The 17379-nt window shown below is 40.3% G+C and overlaps 2 protein-coding genes across 2 annotated transcripts; both read left to right on the forward strand.

Moving 5' to 3' along the window:
* The first annotated feature begins 8729 nt into the window (after positions 1–8729).
* On the forward strand, positions 8730–11475 carry LOC143860981 (polygalacturonase-like). The gene is made up of 4 exons (XM_077371856.1): positions 8730–9224; positions 9615–9904; positions 10860–11088; positions 11198–11475. The coding sequence occupies exons 1-4, from the start codon at positions 8799–8801 to the stop codon at positions 11414–11416; spliced, it is 1164 nt and encodes a 387-aa protein (XP_077227971.1). The 5' UTR covers positions 8730–8798; the 3' UTR covers positions 11417–11475.
* Positions 11476–14939: 3464 nt separating this feature from the next.
* Positions 14940–16422, forward strand: LOC143861283 (zinc finger BED domain-containing protein RICESLEEPER 2-like). The gene is made up of 2 exons (XM_077372224.1): positions 14940–15171; positions 15584–16422. The coding sequence occupies exons 1-2, from the start codon at positions 14940–14942 to the stop codon at positions 16420–16422; spliced, it is 1071 nt and encodes a 356-aa protein (XP_077228339.1).
* The last annotated feature ends 957 nt before the right edge of the window (positions 16423–17379 follow it).

Below are 17379 nucleotides of genomic sequence, written 5' to 3' on the forward strand. Positions count from 1 at the left end.
ATACATCCATATAGATTAGTGACTTATTATTGCATGAATAAAATTGTAATAATGCGTAATAATTTGGTGAGAGAAGCTATAGAAGTAGAGAGAATAGTTAGATTGCAAAAAAATAATGCATAATAAGGTTTCATATAACATAGCCATCAAGCCCATAGAGGGATCTGATCTGAACTAAAAATGTAATAATAGTTACTTTTTTAAAAAAGTATAATTCAAAGAAGCTTAAAGTTAAAGTAGTGGTTAAAGTTTTCAAGGGTTAAAGTAATTTTTCATCAAGAAGAAACTGAAAGAAAATTAAAGTTGACTAAAGGAGAGAACTGTATGGCATACAAAAAAAATGAAAATCGCAAGTGGTTATTGGTAGATAATAACAGGCTTAAAGACTCATGGAAAAAATCAACTGCAACAGAACAAATGACATTAAAATGATCAAATACACTGAAAAGAAAGCAACAAAACAGAAAAAATTGAAGGAACAGAAGAAAAGTAGAGGAACTGAGAGCCTATTACTGAAAGAAAGACAATTGAAAACAGATAAACTTCCGACAAAGGGTATATGACCCACTTCCTCACCATAATAGCCATAAAATCAATAATCATGAGACATCTTTCAAACAAAAAAAAGAAGATCAAGACACTATTTTCATTGACATAGCAATAAAAGCAAATGCCAGAATCTGGTGACATTGTCAATTCAAGGCATAAATAATTACAACGTAAGGAAAATTGAGAAAGAGTCATTACAGTTGAAACCTGATGCATAGAATGCTTGGCATGTAAAGAATAATATCTGATGGGGTATGAAAAACAGCAGTCAATTAGCTGTCGACACGTGGCCACAGGATGGCCCACTACAAATCCAGCGTCTACCCAGGGGTAGTCTTGTAATTACCTAAGAGTAGGTAAACTTAAACCCGTAAGAGGCCGACACCTATCCTGGGGTAGGTAATCCAACCACCCCAGGTTTCGCTCTATAAATGGCCTTTCAAGGCTCAGACCAGAGGGTAATAACTTCCTAACCACCACTCTTAAACTCGCTCTGCACTCCTGCTCATACTGACTTGAGTGTCGAAGGGCCTGTCCGGAGTAACGACTCCGGGTTGGTCTTCTGACCTCGTTTGCTCCTTGTGCAGGACTCAGTTCCTTCACTTCGGCTCCTCGTGTCCTCCAGCTCATCTCTTACGTCACTGCCGTATCTGTTACTGATTTTAGGCCTAACAGATTGGCGCCATCCGTGGGGCTACGAACTAAAAGCTGTTCAAATCCCCTTTTAAAATGGCAGGACGGAGGAGTGCTCGGGTACCAAACGCACGGACTACCCGAGCCGTGCTACCTCGCAGGACCCGGAGCGAGCGAATCGCCTCGCAGGTGATTGCTCCCTCTGCCACAGCAGAGCAGAGCCCACCTCATTCGGAGCATCTCAATCCCACTCCCACTCCGGATCAAGTGCAAGCTCTCTTCTAACAGATGACTGCTCTTGTCGATCAATACCAACATCTGATCCAAGCGCCTCCCCAACATCTTCCAGAAGCTCCACGACCTGTACAGGAAAGGTCGAACGCCCACAGGGGAGAGTCAGCGCGCCACGATGAAGACCGGACTCACCACTCCACTAGGCAACTCCATCACTCCAGAACCAGGCATGCCCATACAGAGCCTTGCCATCGTCGGAGGTCACGGTCCCGCTCTGCGCGAAAAAATCGAGCACAGGAAGACCACGCAACGCAAGAAAACCCCCAGCCTTATCGAAGGAGTCCGGAAAGTCAGTCCGGCTCCGCCGCGAGCCCATCGATGGAGAAAAACAAATCGTTAAACCGATCAGACAGAAGAGCTGATCCAATGCTACGGAGGATCGAAGAAATAGACCACCGTATTGAAGAGCTGGCAAGAGATCAGAATCGGCCTACTGCGAGGGCGTTCTCAAGTAGAACGTCGTTAACCGACGATGTTCTGAGCGCCCTAGCGCCCAGGGGATTTAAAATGCCAACCGTCCCACAATACGACGGGACCTCTGACCCTGTGGACCATTTGAAAACGTTCAGAACGATGATGCTCTTCTACGGCGCGTCCGATGGCTTCCTCTGCAGAGCATTCCCGACCACACTGACTGGTGCGGCCCGGGACTGGTACTCAAGGATCAAACCGAACTCCATCAACAACTTTGAAGACTTTGGGGACAATTTGGTCCGCCATTTCATGAGCAGCAGGAGGCCGAGGAAAACAACGGCATCCTTTATGGCCTTGCGGCAGGAGGACAACGAGCCTCTAAAGGTGTTCGTCAGCCGTTTCAACAAGGAGGCACTCCAAGTGCCGAATCTGGATCCCTCAGCCGCCATGAACGCGCTCCTCGCAGGCGCTAGATCTAACGATTTTTGTCGATCAGTGGTTCGCCAAAACCCGCACTCACTGGCGGATCTGATGGCCGGAGCGGAAGATATATAGCAGTGGAAGAGACACTGGCAGCCCTGGACTCAAATCAGAGGAGAACCTCTGAAGACAAGAACCCTACCAGGCAGCGTAGAGAGGATAAGGCCCCCAGAAGAGAGAAGTCCCCCCAGAGGAGGGAAGAGATCTTTACCCCTCTCAACACCTCCCGAAGACACGTACTGGCCGCAATCAGAGGAGAAGAGTTCGTAAGGTAGCCGACCAGAATAATCTACAAGGGAAATAAAAGAGACAAATCGAAGTACTGTCGGTTCCACAGGGACTACGGTCACGACACAGACGAGTGCTGGCAGCTCAAGGAAGAAATCGAGCTGCTGATTGGCCGGGGATACTTGAAAAAGTATGTCATAAGTAATGGCCACAGAAGAGAGAACAAAGAAAAGAGTCCCCAGGGCCGGAGCCCTCGACGGTTACAGCCGCCCCCTGCCCGGGATCAATCTCCTCTGCCATCCAGTTCGCAGCCAGAGGCGCACCGATCCCAGCCAAAGGGGGTCATCAGCACGATTATGGGCGGATCGATCCCAGCCAGAGGCGCACTGAAAGAAAATTAAAGTTGACTAAAGGAAAGAACATGAAAATCGTAAGTGGTTATTGGTAGACAATAATAGGCTTGAAGACTCATGGAAAAAATCAACTGCAACAGAACAAATGACATTAAAATGATCAAATACACTGAAAAGAAAGCAACAAAACAGAAAATTTTGAAGGAACAGAAGAAAAGTAGAGGAACTGAGAGCCTATTACTGAAAGAAAGACAATTGAAAACAGATAAACTTCCGACAAAGGGTATATGACCCACTTCCTCACCATAATAGCCATAAAATCAATAATCATGAGACATCCTCCCCCCCCCCCCCTCCTCTCAAAACAGAAAACGTTAGCTTTTAAGCCTTTTAAAGTTAACGGTGGCTACTCCACCCCTTTGTATATCCTATCGTTATCTGTTAAAGGGGGGGGGGGGGGGGGGAATATCCATCAGAGGGGGGAAATATCACTACTACATTCCTGAAAGATTAAAAAAATAGAAAAAGGAATAGCATATGATAGCAAAGAGAAGGAGGATACATGGGGGAGAGACGGAGAAGTTGCAGAGAAGAGGTACACCTTTCACATACAATATTTTAGAAAAAATGAAAAGAAACACCAATAATATTTTAGGAAAAAATGGGAAAATGAGAAAAAAAACAGGAAAAAGCCCATGTTCTCTTACTTTGATATACCGGTGATTAGGTGACAATATCAATCTAGTCATAGGAAACACTTCCAAGTGCCTGTAAAAGGAAATGCGTATACGTATACATAGATGAGAATTTATACGATGGGTGGCCGTGAAAACACGTTAAGTCTAAAAAAGTAGGTACGGCCTACTTTTTTTGATGATCCAAACCGTTCATCTGTCTGGGCACAACTTAAATAGGTTGTGCCCCAAAAATCATTTCAATAGGATGATCCTAACCCTCCGATCTGAACTATAAAAAATCATTTACATAGGTTGATCCTAACCCTCTCAAATCGGAGGGTTAGGATCATCCTATGAAAATGATTTTTGGGGCACAAACTATTTACGTTGTGCCCAAACATATAAATTCACGTGTTTTGGATCATATAAGTGGGCCGTACCTACTTTTTTTTAGACTTCACTTGTTTTCACGGCCGCCCATCATATAAATTCTCTACATGGATAAAAAGAAAGGGATTTTTTCCCACCTTTAACAACGGAATGCGTATACGCAGAAGTTGCGTGTATAACAGTATAATAAAGGCAAATGGGGGATGATGAAGAGTCCCAACGTTTGGGCTTTGCATAACTTTTGACTTTTGGGTAAATGGTGAAGCGGTGACCCCACAATCGCCTGACTTTAATTTGTACTTTGTAGCAAAAAATCAGCAGTTTTTAATGGACCCCACAATCTTTTAAAGCGGGGAGAAATATATATAGCAAAAATTTCGGAATGCAGTGGGTTGCTATCATGGTTTAAAATACCGGTTTCGGTCTTGGGAAAACCGAAATTTCGGCCGAAATTTTGTAACAATTTTTTTTAAAAAAAAATGTCCCAAAACCTAAATTTAGAACCGAAATTCTGAAATTTCTGTCGAAATTTGGTATGTAGCGAAAAATGGGATTTCGGGACCGAAACCGAAATTTCAGTTTTGGTCTCCGAAATTTCGACCGAAATTTAAAACCATGGTTGCTATGTGGGGACACCTCAGCTTACAACATCTATATTTAGGCACCCCCTAGCTTACAACAGCTATATCTTTTATAAGATAAAATGGCATTTATTTAAGCACTTGGGAGTCCTGGGGCATCTTCGTCCCTACTTGAAATATATAGGGTTACTTGAGCACTTGTGCTTCCCATTTATTTGTTTTGTTACGAAGTAAATGGGAGAGCTCTGATTGGCTTAAATATGGTGGCCTGACTAGTTGAAAATGTGGGCCTATCTGGATACAAGTCAATATGATTTTTATCCAACACCATACTCTTCAAAGTCATCAGGATCCGAATGTAGAAAATAAGGATCAAAACATCCAAGGCTTTGATACACTTGTAGAAAAAAAAGATCAAAGATACAAATATTTGATACCCTTGCTCACTCAAATAACAAAGCAAAACCCACAAGCCAAACACAACCCACACAAGGGGGAGAGAGAGAGAGAGAGATTTCACTTTGAAAATACTGTAAACAGTACAGTACTGTTCCAAGAGTACACCTTTCCGCTCTCTGCTATTCACCAGACCATTCACGTTTGTAATCTTTTTCTCTACTGTTTCTTCCACGGCACTACAACCTATTTATATAACTATAGCAGATAGAGATCCAACACAAACTAAAAATCAGATAGAGATCCAACACAAACTAAAAATCCTACTCTAACTAGACTTCCGGCCATACGTTTCCTCTAGAAGGATATGCACCACCTTTGAATAGGAGCATCGAGCAATGGGAGCAGCTTTATGTGCATTACTAATGTCACGCCCCCAAGCCGCACACATAAGACCTGGGAACATGACAGCGCCGTACACCTGCAAGGAAACCTTACAGTATACAAGGCTAACAAAGCGATAACAAAACCATTCGTATCATAATATCCATAGAGGTAGTCAAATATTTAATCTTTCTCTCACTCTCCCCAATAGCCAATATTGAAATGAAATAATATAGTCTTAATAATGCTTAAGCAAATACTCACTATCATATGAAACTAAAAGAATAGACTAAAGCTGAAAAATCGAAAGGTCACACCTGCGCTCCCTCGTCCGCTCCACGAGGGTCAATATCTGAAAATGATAAACCACAGTCAGCTGAAAAGCTCAGTACATAATGAGGCATCACAAAAGTGGGGTCAAAAGCATGCTGCAAAGAGAGGGTCAATAGGCAACCGTAGATAGTAATATTGTATATGAGATAACTGATACAATTGCGATAATTGAGAAGCAAAGCTTACAAAATCATATTTCAAAGTTTCATATCAAAGAGGTCACAAAGTCTTAAGAGATCACTGAAAGCGATCAGAAAGGTATGAAATCATCCAAAGGTCATTGGCTTAGCCTAAAAAGCAAGTTATTTTACCCGACTGTCCGCGGTTCGAAACTAGTTTCTAAGTTCATATACTTATTGAAAGGGTCAGCGTATAGCACCCACTGACTGGACCAAAAAGCCAACGTACAACCCCCATTGGTGCGGGCCCTTATAGTTCATATATAACCTAAGCCTCCACAAAAGGTGTTCACATAATCAAAAGGGTCCAAAAGTTCGTACAAAGTTCCAAAGCTCACACAAAGTTGTGGTTCACATTGGTTCCACAAGGATTTCCAAAGATATTTGTGTATACAATGATCAAAATATTCTTATATCTCAGAGGGTCACAAATTCAATGCGAAATTCGTAAGCTATCAATGAGTACTAAATTTAATAAATTGTGTTCAACAAAGGATAAGCATGCAAGACAAAAATCAAGACTAAGGGTATCATAAATTTCACATATTCAGAGATTAGAGGACTGCAAATCGAAAAGGCATATCATTCAATGGTGGATCACATCACTAAAGTGGTACGGAATTACATACCTCCAATGATGGATATTTCCTTTTTCAAATTCACCTACAATCAATAGTATGAATATTTTTCATGAGTTTCATCATTAGTTTCAGTCTTATTAGGCACGTATGTCTTTTCACTAACACATGACACCCTTTGGTGTTCAATTGGAAAAGGCACGGTAACTTGTCTTATGGTTATTTTTAGTATTTTGAAATTTTCATCATCATGGAGTCTTCAAGCATTTCTGAATTTTTTTATATCATAAAGTACATATTTTGCCGAGTCCATAGAGTACAAAAGCATCGAAAACAGATAAGAGATGAAGAAGTTATGATTTTTCAAAGCTTTTGCAAATTTTCTTCGGAAGTTCGAAGGCCTTGGACCGATTCCACTGGCTTCCCTTCAGAAGTCCGAAGGTTCCCAAACTGCGTTTTTTATGGAAATTTCAGATTCATCCCAAAACTTCAAGAGGCCATAACTTTCTTGTTTTAGCTCCGATTCATGCGTGGTTGGATCCGTTTGACTCGTTTTAACGAGAGGAATCCATTAAACCTAATTTCACTCGAATTAATACACATAATTATCAAAAAAATTATCTAAACTTGTACTTTAAACTCTTGAAAGCCAAAACTTCCGAAAGCCAAGACGATCCGATCCTAGATTCATTAGGGATTCTGGAACAAAGCGAACCTTAAGGAATCGAAAGTCAGTCCTCGAACATATCTTAAATAAAAAATCAAAACCTTCACTTTTATCTTTTCAAGATCACCTAATCCTTATTTTGGGTTTCTAAAATCATAACCCAAAGAAAAACATAGTTCTTACCTTGTTCTTCATTTTCTTCTTCCAAAACTTGTTTTCCTCCTTCTTTCTCATGAAAACCCTCTCTTGGGTTGTAGAAAACGAGTTAGGGTTTTTTTTTATGGCTCTAAAGTTCTTCTAAGATGTGTATTTTTTGGCTTTCTTAAAAAAGCCCTAATTTTAGTCTAATTCACATGGACAAAAACACCCTTCATTTTTAGAGGGGAACGAATTTTTAAAAGGGGACAATTTGAGTATTTACACCTAATCATTTGAATGGGTAATCTAAACCATTTATCTTTTTGTCCACGTCGTAGATAGGTTGTGCCCCATAAATGGGTGCCATAGGATGATCCTAACCCTTCAATTTGTGGCTAATATTTTTATAAGGCAGGTTACTAAAAACTCTACAAATCAAAGTGTTTCGGTCATCCTATAACCCCCACCCCCTTCTCCGTAGGGCCCAAAAAATGAATGGTTTAGATCATCCCTCCTTCTGGCCCCACTCTACTTTTTTGGCTAAAAGCAATGGGGTCGATCTGAGGCATTGACCTAATGGGTCACTATCTAATCGGTCTAACATTGAGAGCTATGGAGGTGAATCCGATAGGCCGCCATGGTCGGCATCTCTAGATCCTGTTTGAAACGTATACCAAACTTTGAAAATGGTACTTAGCAATCATCTATTATTTGACCATTGACTAGTTTTAATTTGAGCAATAAAAAAGCTTAAGCTTTTGATCTTTCTTCTAGAACTGTATAGTGTACCAAAACTCAATGGGTTGACATCAAACACTATTGAGTCGACTTGACTAGACAATAGACCGAGTTGATAAATCATTAAATGACTTAATGGACAATTAAGGTCTCTTTCAGTGAGGGTAAATGGGGGGGGGGGGGGTTACAATATGCATTTAACCTCTACGAAAAAGTGATGATTATCATGAGGGTCATAATTATATCCTGGGAGGAGACCCCCTGGCCTATTATTTACCTTAAAGTCGGGTTTCGATTGAGACCGAAACCGAAATCAGGTATACCCGAAGCGAAACAAAATTTTGGAATTTCGGTCTTCCCAAAATTTGAAGATTTTCAACAAAATATCTCAAATCTATTCATTATTTAATATTTTCCCAAAATTTTGGTAATTTCAGTTGAAATTTTGTACGGGATAAAATACTATTTTAATTCTAGAGAGAATGTTTTACAGCTTGTCTTGTGCTTAGGAATGAATCATGCAGCGGGTAAACTTATTTTGATGATCTAAACCATTTATAATTAAGCAGGGTTTGGCTTTTCATTTTATAATTTTTGGATCAAGGATTTTTATGTAATTTAACAGATGTAGTATCAATTTCGGGCCAAGGTTGGTTTGAGTTGCAGTTTATCCAAAACCAAGAAAAAAGTCTATAAATAGCCCCAAACGGCCATAACTTCTTTCATCAATTCCTTCACACATCATTCTCCCTCTAAAACAATCCCTTTATCAAACTAGTCTGTGAAATGGCAATACCCATGAATTTTCTTCCTCTATTTCTCTTCATCTTTTTCCCATCTACAAACGGAGCCTTGAACATTTTAGACTTTGGTGCCAAAGCCGATGGTGCAACTGACTCTACAAAATCCTTGCTCAATGCATGGGCTTCTGCTTGTGGGTCCCTTACCCCGGAGTCTATACACATACCAAGTGGAAAGTTTTTGATCAATCAGGTCACCTTTGAAGGCCCCTGTAAGAATCATGGTATCAGTATTTGGATCGACGGGACCCTCATCGCTCCGTCCAATTATGAATCAATCGGGACGTCTGGGCACTGGTTAGTGTTCAATAATGTACAAGGTGTTTCAATCTATGGCGGGACACTCGACGGGCAGGGGACGGGTTTGTGGGCTTGCAAGGCGGCCGGCAAGAATTGCCCGGATGGTGCAGCGGTACGTGACAATTTTGCTCTTGCCTATTTCCTGACCAATATTTGAAATGAAATATGAGGTGTGCTAAACTCAAGGGTGCCGATGCAAAATTCGGGTGAAAGGTCGCTCCCATTGGCTGCATTTCACCACTGTGCATTTGCACAGCCGTGACGTGTAGCCAACGGGTGCCCTTTCACCCCATTTCTGCTTGTGGGTCCCACATCATGCCCCCCACCCCCAAACATAATTTCACATTAAGACGAATCTGCCCTCGTCTAAGCTAGGAATTACATAGAAGGATATATATCAGATCATCAGTGCACTTAACAAGTAACTAGATAAGTACATTTGTAATGGTTTTAAGTTAGCATCGGTTCCATTTTGTTATAGTTTTGATGCTTTTTGCTACAGTCACTTTCCTTCAATGGAGCGAAAGACATTCTGATTAGCGGATTAACATCCGTCAACAGCCAACTCTATCATCTTGTAATAGACGGGAGCAGCAATGTGAAGGTGCAAGGGGTGAAGATCATGGCCCCTGGAAACAGCCCCAACACCGATGGCATACACGTTCAGCAGTCTACCGGCGTCACCATCACTAGCACGGGCATAAAAACTGGTGATGATTGCATATCAGTTGGCCCCGGCACCATGAACCTGTGGATCGAGAACATCGCTTGCGGGCCCGGACATGGCATCAGGTGACCCTACTAACCATCGCCATGTATGCTTCAAACTAGTATTATGGGCCCATGGGTGCAAAATAATGAGCCCCACACCATCAAAACATGAGGTGTAAAATGGTAGAGTCCAATTTAATGCATATTTTGGTTAGAGATGCTGCACCCCACATTATCAATAACATCAGGGGTAAAATGGTGGGTGGATATGTTTAGATTTCGATAGACATGGTGGGCCCCACCCACCAAAACCTGAAGTGTAAAATCACAGCCCCCATAAAAAACATGATCAGGTGTATTGGCCCCGTCCCATACATAAGATGTAAAAATGGTAGGCCCAACTCTATGAATGGTCTTGGGTTGAGATGGTGGGCCCACCACATCAAAACATGAGGTGTGAAATGCTGGGCCCACCGGATCAAGTGTAAATGGTGGCTCCCACCCATGCTATGCTTATAATGTGTTAGGCCCCACCCTATCAAAAAATAAATATATGAAATCTTAAAAAAAGGTTTTCCAAAAAAAAATCTTGGAAAGAAAGCTAATGATAATAGAAAGAAACATGCTTACTATATATATTGTACATTATAGAGATAGCTAGATAAATAGATACTTAGATAGATGGATAGATAGATGTGACATGCTCCTAGATGGTGACACTTGGCATAATCTCACTAAATCGAGGAGTATGGGCAGGTGATGCTTAAATAAGGGAGATGATAAATGCGCCCATTTTCATCACTTGGGACACCCACCAGCAGTGTATCAATGATAGCAGAGGGGCTGATGTACTTCACGTCAGAAGGATTCAACGGATTTGATTGCCCCGTACACTGCAGTTGGGTGTCCCATGAGATGAAAAGGGGCGCATTTATGATGATAAGTAAATCATTTCTAATTCATTCATACTTTGTACATATTCAAATGTGTAGGGCACCTTACTAACATGCGCATGTGTGCGTATTTCTTTTCGCAGCATTGGGAGTCTAGGGAGAGGACTGCAAGAGCAAGGAGTCCAAAACATAACAGTAAAAACAGCGGTATTTAGGGGAACCCAAAACGGGTTGAGGATTAAAACGTGGGGAAGACCAAGCGATGGGTTTGTCAAAGGAGTAGTCTTCCAAAACGCTCTCATGTACAATGTCCAAAATCCCATCATTATCGACCAAAATTACTGCCCAGATGACAAAGGTTGCCCCAATCAGGTAATAATATTCTGAAAGGGCAAAAACGGAATAATAGCTTCCATCTAAACTTTATGCTAATGACATATTCAAATTCACTAACCTCAGTATATTGGATTATTTTATGTAGAATTCGGGTGTAAAGATAAGCGACGTGACATATAGAGACATACAAGGAACTTCTGCAACGGAGGTGGCCGTGAAATTGGATTGCAGCAAGAGCAACCCTTGCAATAAGATTGGATTAGAAGACATAAAGCTTACTTATGGGAATAATCCTGCACAGTCCTCTTGTCAGAATGCAGGTGGAACGGTTAATGGTTTCATTGTTCCCCCGAGTTGTTTGTAGAACCAACTTTGGTACTATAGTCTTGCCATATATATACAAATTCAATTTTTGCTTTCCTACTTTCAACGATTCATCAGTTGAAGTTCTATCTGATATGGGTCTTAAATTTAGGGGAATTAACAGAAAAAATAATAACATGGGAAGAATAAGAGTTTTTGAAGAATGGTCAATATCTCATGTCTGGAGGGAAGCAAATCAAGCGGCAGATCTGTTATCCAAGCATGATTATCAATGTACAGGGACATCCATTCTCCCTAACTTTAGATCCCCTTCTTTAAATGATGTAATGTTCTCGGATTTGTCGGGAACTTTCTATAAAAGGATGTAATTCTGCTTTTTTATCTATATATCTGGTGGGGGTCCGCCTAACCCCAGCTTACCTACCAAAAAAAAAAAAGGATTGGATCAAGTCATCATTTTTGGTATGTTAAAACGAGAAATTATATGGTGCCCAACCTTTAAGTCCCTTGTGGAGTCGTGGGCAGCACTTCAAAAGTAATGCCCTTGATATTTGATCCAACAGTTATAGAGTTTGCTGTTGGATCAAATATCAAGGGTGTTACCGCTAGCAAGGTACCTGATGGTCGGGAACCATATATAAACTCTGTTAAAACTAGGAACATTTAGAACTATTTTTCCTTCTAAAAACTCTGTTAAAAATTGTTGCAACCCAAACAGTGCAGTTCTGTTGGGTTGTATAAAAACCCCTGTCCTCCCCTTATTTGCTAGATCATGACCGATCACCATCCCATGGCTTGGATCACACCTGATCGGCTTCTGATCGTTGGGAAGCGACAAATCGCGATCTGACGGTTCAGATTGAACCTGATCGGACACTAGTCGTTTCCCACGATCCCACGCCTTAGATGACATTCGATCCAGCATTAATTGTTGGAACCCATCCAAGTGATCCTACAATGTAGATCACACCCGTTCGTTATCACATCCGATCGACCCGATCTTTATGTGCGAAGTGCAAAGTGCGCCAAAAAGCATCACTAGCTAGTGGTGTTACTCAGGTCAGGTTCAGCCTGAACCCAACGGGTTCAACCCGGAAAAAGGTCGGGGCGGGTTGAGTTCGGGTCGGGTTCGGATTGACTTTTCCCAACCCGGGTTAGGTTCAGGTTGAGGGTTTGGCAACCCGACCCGAGTGAAGCCTGACATTTTTTATAAATTTTTATTTTTTTAAGCTTAAACTCGGGTTGGGTCGGGTTCGGGTCGAACCTCGTCGGGTTGAAAATCAGGTCTGGTCGGGTTCGGGTTGGAAAAATGGGTTCCTCGGGTCGGGTTGGCCTCAACCCGACCCAACCCGACCCGAGTTGCACCCCTAAACACTAGCGCCTCACAGTTTAGCCAACCCGACCCACCCGACCCGAGTTGCACCCCTAAACACTAGCGCCTCACAGCCCACGCCGCGCGTGCTGACGGTGCGCTTCCCTTGGTTAAAACTCACTTCAACAACAAAGCAAGAAGGAGAAGTGGGTAAAGCTTGTATGCCCATCCCCACTTTTCTAAACTTCCAATGTGAGACTATTTTTCCAGCCACACTTCCACACTCTTTTGTTAAAAGCAACTTTTTTCAAAAGAAAATTATTTCCCTTCCAAGACGCTTTTAGAAAACATTTTCCAAATCACTAGATTTGACCATGAGTTTGAAAATCCAAAATATGTACAGGATCATTGTATTAAACCAAGATTAACTTCGTGTACGCTATACACTTATTAAAGTTAAAAAAGTATACATTTTCCATAAGATCAACTTACATAACACTGATAAAGGATCAAAGTGTCGTAAATATAGGTGTACGACCACCAAAGTATGCTAATCATCGATCAAAACATTAAAAAGCTACACATGCTTGTCACATAGGGTTTTAATGCTAGGTTCATTACAGTTACTTTGAAAAATGATTGGCTTGTGGTCACATGATTAATCCACCTTCTGACAAAAGCATTGCTCAGTTAACACATGGGTTTCCCATATCTCAAGAATTTACCACACCATTCTCAAGAACTTTTACAAGGTTAAAAAAAGGAAATCTTCTAAACTCTAGATATATTCCATATTATAGTAAGGCCTAGGGGTGGACATGGTTCAGGTTCGAACCGAGGAACCGAACCGAACCGAACCAGCACATATGGTTCGGTTCGGTTTGGTTCCATATCTATATGGTTCGGTTCCGGTTAAGAAATCCGGGAACCGGTGCAAATTCGGTTCGGTTCTGGGTTTGGGATTCCGGAACTGAAAACCGAACCGAGAACCGACCCTCACCTTAAGTCCTTAAGTGGCACTCCTCATTTGATAAAATCACCCCACGCCCATTATAATTCACCCCCTTATAACTTATAAGTTTTAATTATTCTTAAAACTAAAAAGTTAAAAAAACCAAAATATTCACAAATCAAAACACAACAAACACCCTAAGTTTTCTTTTCTCCACTCCCGCCGCTCCCTCCTTCTCGCCGTCTCTCTCGGTCTCTCGCCGCTCCTTCTCTCCGACTCTCTCGGTCTCTGCAAACCGCAAGCCCGCAAGCCGCAAGGTATGATTCTCCTCTCCATCTTCTTCCTCTCTCTCTCTCTCTCTCTCTCTCTCTCTCTCTCGGGTTTTATCCCTCTCTCTTTCTATTTTTTTTTTCTATCAGATTAATTTCTCCCTCCCTCCCTCTCTCTCTCTTCCATTTTCTCTAACCAAAGACCCTTCAAAAACCCCATTTCATGTTTATTTTATTTATGTTTTTTGGAGAAAATCCTATTTCGGGTATCATTTTCCCTCCATTCCTCCATCTCTCTCTCTCTCTCTCATTGTGATCTGTGTATGAAACATTGAAACCCTAGATTTAGGGTTTTTATTTTCCTGAAACTTTATCGTTCTAAGTTTCTAACCCTCTACCATCTGTTTTTTATACATGTTATTACTTATTAGATTGTTGGGTTTTTACTTCTCATGGCCTTGATTTCTTTTTTTTGTACAGATTTGATTTTAGGATTTTTTTGGGGGGGTTTCTGTTTTGCAGATTGGTTTTAGAAAGAGGGGTATCTGTTAGATAGTAGATACTTAGATTAGTATTTTTGACTCTGTTGAGTAGTTTTTCTTTGTTACAAATTTTGATCCATTTAGCTTTGTTAGGGTTTAAACTTAAAGATTAGGGTTTAAACTTAAAGAATTGGGTTTGTGATTTTGTCCTTTGCAACATTAATTTTAGATAACTTTATTTTCTTAGAATTCTTATATTTTGTGAAAGGGCATAATTAATTAGGGTACTTTCTTCTGAAACCACATTGCACGTTTTCTTGAGGCATTTAGATATTCTTGTTGGCAGCTTGTCTGAGTTCAAATCATATTCTTACATGCTGCTTTGATGCATCTCTCAAGATTTATTACTATTAGAATTTGAGTTCAATTCATATTCATATTATTGTCTGAGTTCAATTCATTTTATTGTTGCAGCTTGTCTTAGAATTTCTTGTCACACCATCTAGGCATCTAACTATCCGTATTCCATATCTTGTTTATCTTGTTATATGTCGAGCACGGGAGACACCAACATTCCTAATGACGTACCTGTTGGAGGTTTAAGTCCAATTGAGGAAGGCACGTCTCAAAGTAAAGCAAAGGTATACCAAACTAAGAAAATGTCTTTTACATCTGGGGTGTGGGAGCATTTTGCTAGACTTAAAAATTCAGAAAGAGGGAAACTTGAAAAGGCAACATGCAATTATTGCCAAAATTCTTATACTTATAGCAGTTCTTATGGTACTAGTACGTTATGGAAGCATATTAAAAATTGCACTAAGTATCCCAATTTTCAAGACACGAGGCAAACACTCATTTCTTCATATCAATCATTGTCAGAAGAAGGGGATAGTAGTCTTGTGGCATGAAAATTTGACCACGAGCTGTGTAGGGAAGCGCTTAGTAGGATGATTATCATCGATGAATTGCCTTTCAAGTTTGTAGAACGAGAGGGTTTTCGACATTTTTGTAGTGTCATGCAACCTAGATTTAAGTTGATTGGGCAGCGTACAGTGGCTAGGGATTGTTTGGCAATGTATGCAATTGAGAAAAAAAAAATTAAAGGATTTATTGCATAAAACAGACCAAAGAATTTCCCTAACAACAGATGCATGAACATCTTTACAAAATCTTTTTTATATGTGCCTTACAGCTCACTTTATTGATCATGATTGGAAATTACATAAAAGAATAATAAACTTTTGTGTGATTTCTAGTCCTAAGGGTGAGGCAATTGGACAAGCTGTCGAGTCATGCATGATAGAATGGGGTATAGAAAAGGTGTGCACAATTACAGTAGATAATGCAAGTTCAAACGATACTGTTGTTGGATACTTGAAGAAAAAAATTTCTAATAGGAACGGTTTCATTTTAGATTGGGAGTTTTTTCATATGAGGTGTTGTGCGCATATATTAAATTTGATTGTCAAAGACGGGATAAGTGAAGCCATCGATTCGATTTCTCGAATTAGTGGGACTGTGAGGTACATTAGGAGTTCTCCATCAAGAGCACAAAGATTTAAGTTTTGTGGGGAGAAAGAGAGAATTACATGTAAGAGTTTACTTTGCCTAGATATTCCAACTAGATGGAACTCTACTTATCTTATGTTGGAAATTGCATTGAAATTTCGAAAAGCTTTTGAACGGTTTGGAGAGGAAGATGTACTTTTTATGGCAGAGTTGAAAGATGGGTGCCCTAATGATGATGATTGGGATAATGCTCGAGTATTGACTCAATTTTTAAAATCTTTCTATGAGGCTACTCTACGGTTATCCGGATCTTTATATGTTACCTCTAACTCTTATTTTCATGAAGTTTTCAAGATTGAACGTCTTTTGGATGAGTCGTTAAAAAGTGGAGATGTTTATTTGAGCATTATGGCGTTGAAAATGAAGGAAAAATTTGACAAGTATTGGGGGAACATCGATAAAATTAATATGATGTTATTACTTGCCGACTTGCCGTGGTGTTGGATCCTCGCTTTAAGTTGAAGTATATTAAATTTTGTTACTCTAAACTCTATGCTTCGGAAAAGGTTAGTGCACTCACTAATAGAGTATATGGAGTATTTCATCGTCTTTTTGTGCATTACCAATCTCTTTCCACATTGCCTCCCAATAAAGTTTAAAACTTAGATGAGATGGAGGTTGACAAGCAAAACCTAGACGCTTGTAAGCAAACTATAGATCTTGTTGATTCGGACTTTGTTGCATTTTTAGAAGAAGAGGAGAACGTGGATACTAAGTCTGAGGTGGATAAGTACTTAGAAGAAGGATGTGAAAAGCAAGACCCGAAATTTGAAATATTGGGTTGGTGGAATGTGAATAGTTCTAGATACAAAATTCTTTCCAAAATAGCAAGAGATGTTCTAGCTATTCCCGTCTCTACTGTTGCCTCAGAGTCCGCTTTTAGCACCCGGGGTCGTATTCTTGATCAGTTTCGTAGTTCTCTAACTCCTAAATTAGTAGAGTGCTTGATTTGTGGACAAGATTGGTTACGGGCTTCGCCACTCCCTATTGAACTAGAAGAAAAGCTAGATGAACTTGAAGAATTTGAATCAGGTAATATTTTATTTGTTTTTTTATTGTTGTCTTAATTCTTTTGTTATAATTAATTATTGTAACTTGTATGCCCACATTAATTGTTGTATACTTTTGCAGTTGTTACTTCTCTTGATTGACCTTGAAAGTCCAACTGTCACTTCACTCATGTTGAAGAGGATGATGCAAAGAAACGTGAACTTGGACATTGGAGTGGAGGATTTGAATCATTTGATGGCATTCCTTTTTATTTACTTTTCCTTTCTATTTGGATGTTTTATGGCTTGGGATGCTTGGATGTTATGTTATGTTACATCCTTTTGTGGTTTGAACTATTATTTGAAGTTTTGAACTCTACAGCTTGGGACTGACCCAAGGGCCAAAGGCTATGCTTTTACTATAAGTTAA

Source organism: Tasmannia lanceolata, unplaced genomic scaffold (genome assembly GCF_043159265.1).
Source record: "Tasmannia lanceolata isolate RefF3 unplaced genomic scaffold, GAP_Taslan_0.1 ptg000037l, whole genome shotgun sequence".
Classification (NCBI taxonomy): Eukaryota; Viridiplantae; Streptophyta; class Magnoliopsida; order Canellales; family Winteraceae; genus Tasmannia; species Tasmannia lanceolata.

What these genes read in the sequence shown, in the direction of transcription:
- LOC143860981 (XM_077371856.1), top strand. Translation starts at nt 8,799, where the DNA reads ATGGCAATACCCATGAATTTTCTTCCTCTATTTCTCTTCATCTTTTTC. An exon ending in GGGCCCGGACATGGCATCAG is followed by an intron (nt 9,905 to 10,859) that starts GTGACCCTACTA and finishes TTCTTTTCGCAG; the next exon opens with CATTGGGAGTCTAGGGAGAG. An exon ending in ACAAAGGTTGCCCCAATCAG is followed by an intron (nt 11,089 to 11,197) that starts GTAATAATATTC and finishes TATTTTATGTAG; the next exon opens with AATTCGGGTGTAAAGATAAG.
- LOC143861283 (XM_077372224.1), top strand. Translation starts at nt 14,940, where the DNA reads ATGTCGAGCACGGGAGACACCAACATTCCTAATGACGTACCTGTTGGA. An exon ending in TACTTATAGCAGTTCTTATG is followed by an intron (nt 15,172 to 15,583) that starts GTACTAGTACGT and finishes TGTGCCTTACAG; the next exon opens with CTCACTTTATTGATCATGAT.